The 3,877-nt window shown below is 48.8% G+C and overlaps 1 protein-coding gene across 1 annotated transcript in view; it reads right to left on the bottom strand.

Moving 5' to 3' along the window:
* The window catches only part of LOC101648692 (cytochrome P450 2B4), a 32,818-nt gene that overhangs the window by 17,058 nt on the left and 11,883 nt on the right, over positions 1-3,877 (bottom strand). Inside the window, exon 4 of the mRNA XM_004710344.2 lies at positions 2,210-2,370. Coding sequence (XP_004710401.1) covers positions 2,210-2,370 — 161 coding nt within the window. The remainder of the gene's footprint in view (positions 1-2,209; positions 2,371-3,877) is intronic.

Raw genomic sequence — 3,877 nt, 5'->3', positions numbered from 1 at the left:
TGTGTGTGTGTGTGTGTGTGTGTGTGTGTGTGTGTGTGTGTTTTCAGCACCAGGAGCACATTGGAATCATATGTTGGACTTGTCTTACATATTCCCCCTGTACCCCATCCTAGATCAGAACCCTCAATAAGAGGTCCTGGGTACCTGTATGTGTGGCAACCCCACATGTGAATCTAACATCTATAGCTATGACAGAGATAGTACAAGATTTGCCAATCCAACATCCGTCATTCAGACAGTTCAATAAAGCCTGTTTCATCAATCATGTCGTACAACCACCGCCAATATCAACTGGCATATTTTCCACCCCAGAAACGCTAACTAAATGGTTTCACTCTTTAAAAATACAATGGATGTATTGGGAGGTTAGTCAATAAAGAGAAATGTTACAGGTGTTTTGTTTTGTTTAAGCAGAACCTTTTTGTTATCATCTGGGGGTGGTTGTTTTAAAAGCAACAAGAGAGAGAAGACAATGGAGAAGCGGATGAAGAAATGGGGTTTCTTATTTTCACACGTCCATGTCTCCAGATGAGGGAGAGACATTGCCAAAGACACACAAACACGCAAAGGCAGATGAGGTCAGAAGAGTAGAGACTGAGAGTCTGATTCCTTCTATTATCTTCTCAACTTTGTCTTTGAAGAGCCCTTTCTCTTGGCTTCTTTATCTTGTTTAGCTTGTTTTCTCTCTAGCTCCCCTCATTTCTCCTTTTCTTCTCTCTTCCAATCCCTCTGATTTTTTTTTTTAGGTCTCTCTCTCCCCCTGTCTCTGGTGGTCCCAGATCCGTGGGAACAGTTCGTGTGTTTGGCTAATAACCAAAAAGTGAGTGCTTTGAGTGCCCCCTGAGGTGTCTCAGAAGAAAGGTGTGATGCATTACTTCTGAAAAAATCAACCACTGGAAACTCCATGCAACACAGTCAGTCCGTGTGGGGGTCCCTAGGGAATGCAAATGCTTTAGAAGCTTGGCTGCTGATCAAAAAGATGGAAGTTCAAATCCACTCAAAGATGCCTCCTGGAAAGTGCTAGAGATCCACTTCTAAAGAGTTCAAAGAATAAAAACCCTATGGAACCCGTCTTGAGAGACGCCGAGATGTATTGGGAGGTTAGTCAATAAAGAGAAATGTTGCAGGTGTCGCAACCACCCCCAGATGATAACAAATAGGTTCTGCTTAAACAAAACAGAACACCGGTTGGCACAACGCAGTTCACAAAGACAATGGTCTACATTCGACTCGGGTGATTAGCGACTGGGATCTTAAAAGGTGGTGAGCAGCTCTCTCGGGGTGACTGTTGGTCTTTCCCCAGCCAGAAGGAAGAGAGTGACGAAAACAGAAGCGCACGTGAAAACACGCAGTCCACAACCCTGGAACCAAAAGTAGATGGTGCCAAGCTGTCACTGCCATCAGCTCCCCAAAGGATCGTGTTAAGCGGTCCTAGGTAGAGTAGGTGAAAACATGGGGAGGGGAGGGAGGCCTTAAACATAAAAGAGACCGGCTAATGGTTGGATAGGACAGGTGGGACCTTTAACATTATGGCCCCTCATCAACCTTCAGGTCTAGAACTTAACTCACCGTCAAGTTAGAAAAATCCACTCTGTACGATTCAAAGGGGCGTTGACCCAATGACAGAGCTCAGAGGGTTGGGAAAGGGAGAGGAATGGAAGTGGGGAGTGGGAAGTGGGAAGTGGGACGTGGGTAGTGGGACATGAGAGCTGGTACTGGCAGTGGATGACTTGGAACAAACTATGTGTGAATTGTTGAACGTTAAAGACTGATGAGCTGCTCTGTAATCCTTCATTTCACTCACAGTAAAACAAAAAGCTTATCAAAGCTGACTGCCATCTAATTCCAACTAAATAATAATCAAATCAACACCCGATGCAGCACAGTTCCACCCAGACACGCATGGTCACCATGAGTAGCAGTCGATTGACTCCACAGCAATTTTGTTGTGTTTCTCCCTGACTCTACCTCTGTCTCTTGCTACCTCCTGCACCACGCCCTTTTCGCCCTCACAGTCTCTCACTCCCTGCCTCACAGCCTCTCCCTTCCTCTGGGACCCCGTGTCTCCCATCCCTGTGTGGTTTCAGCTCTTCTCCCCAACCCTAGGCTACATGGCTGGGCCCAAAAGACAGACCCCGCCTCTCCCTGCCTTGAATGCTTGCTCCACCTTCCCTCCCTGCCCCCCTCCCTCCCTTCCTTCCTCGCTCACCTGGCTGGAGAAAGTGCTGATCAATGCAAAGGACTCATAGAAATTGTCCAGCAGCCTCAGGAATTGTGGATCTTTGTAGGCGAAGCGTTCTCCAAAGACAATGGAGCAGATGATGTTGGCAGTGATGGCGTGGAAGAGGAAGGTGGGGTCCAGTAGGGCTCCTAGAAGGAGAAGTGGGCAGGTCAGGGGACAGGAAGTCAAGAGGAGATGGATTTGCCTGCTGCCTCATCTCTGTCTAACAATCCTCCACTGCTCGGGAGTCAGAGCAAGAATACTAGCATCTAATTCTGGGCTTCTCTTATGATACCCCAGGTCCCATTGGACGTATGCCACCTATGGTTCCATTTGCTTCTCACCACAGCCCTGTGACAAGTCCATCGCTCCATTTTCTAAATGGGCAAGCAGAAAGATGAAATCATTCGAACAATCTCATCCCAGCTACTAATTGCTGAGGGAGCCAGCATTCAGACCTAGACAACCCGGTGACAGAATCGTAGCTGTTGATCCTTATCCTACATCTTCTGGGGAACCTCAGCTCTGTGAGCCTCTACTCAACTCTGTGAACAAGGCCCGGGGGCGGTTGGTGACACAGAGCAGGGGATCAGTTTATGCACACTGAAAAGGCTTGATCCTCCCCATCCCTGTCACTCGACCTTCATCACCTCTCTCCCCTCTAAGCTCTCTGGCCTTCACTTGTCTATCGATGCCTATATGAATGGGACCCAGGTTTTCCCCCGTTCCTGATTGAAGGAGGTGGTTGTGGGCTGGGAGCTCAAGGACATCCAATTGGTACAGCCTCTCTCTTTGAGTTATACTTTGTTGGTCTTCTCATGTTTCTATTGGTAACTCTGCCTGCCTGCCTGTCTGTCTGCCTGTCTGTCTGTCTGTCTAATGTGTGTGTGTGTGTGTGTGTGTGTGTGTGTGTGGTGTGTGTGTGTGAACAAATCATTTGCCATTTCGATGTTTTTCATAAATACAGTTCAGTGGCTCACTGAGTTGTTCGGCCATCATCCAAAACTGTTCCCTAATTTTTCCGTCACCCTCAAACAGATGCTCAGTGTCCCCTAAGCCTTAATATCTCCTTTCCTCACAGGGCACTAACCCACCCAAGGGGAGGGTATTGCTTATATCTCCACAGTGAAAGAGGACCAGACTTCCACCCAGTGCTCCAAGGTGTGAATGCAACATGCCGGCGTGCAGTAGGGAACCAGTCTGGGGGGCCAGCCACAATCCCAACTACTAAGTGTACACCTGCCCCTCCCCCCAGAAGAATTTATTTCAAAGGATGGCATTGAATCTGCAGCTCTGGAAGAGGGACATACCTAATCGGAGCACATGGGAGCAAATGAAGGGGGAGAAGCAGAGAGTGGAGCACATCCTGGCCAACCAGGCCGTGAGGACGATGTCCCAATTAGAGCAGCCAGTCCACAGAGAGGACCACATGGCCGGCCCCACTAGGAGACATGACGCCCCTCACTGACACATAGCCCTACAAGGGACAACACCAGAGACACAGTGTGGGAATTGCACCCGATCTGATCCCACCACAGTGAGGCAAAACACTAAGGGGGTGTAACAGAACAGCAAGAGAATGGAGCGGGCGAGGTCCCCAGGGAATGCTGAAGGTGGACTTTGGGGCCAGGGTGTGGTGCCCCAACAGACTGGACT

The sequence above is a fragment of the Echinops telfairi genome, unplaced genomic scaffold (assembly GCF_000313985.2).
Source record: "Echinops telfairi isolate 266 unplaced genomic scaffold, ASM31398v2 ScPeMD7_655;HRSCAF=1070, whole genome shotgun sequence".
Classification (NCBI taxonomy): Eukaryota; Metazoa; Chordata; class Mammalia; order Afrosoricida; family Tenrecidae; genus Echinops; species Echinops telfairi.
Note: the sequence above shows the minus strand (reverse complement) of the source record. Positions and strands in the feature narration are given on the sequence as shown.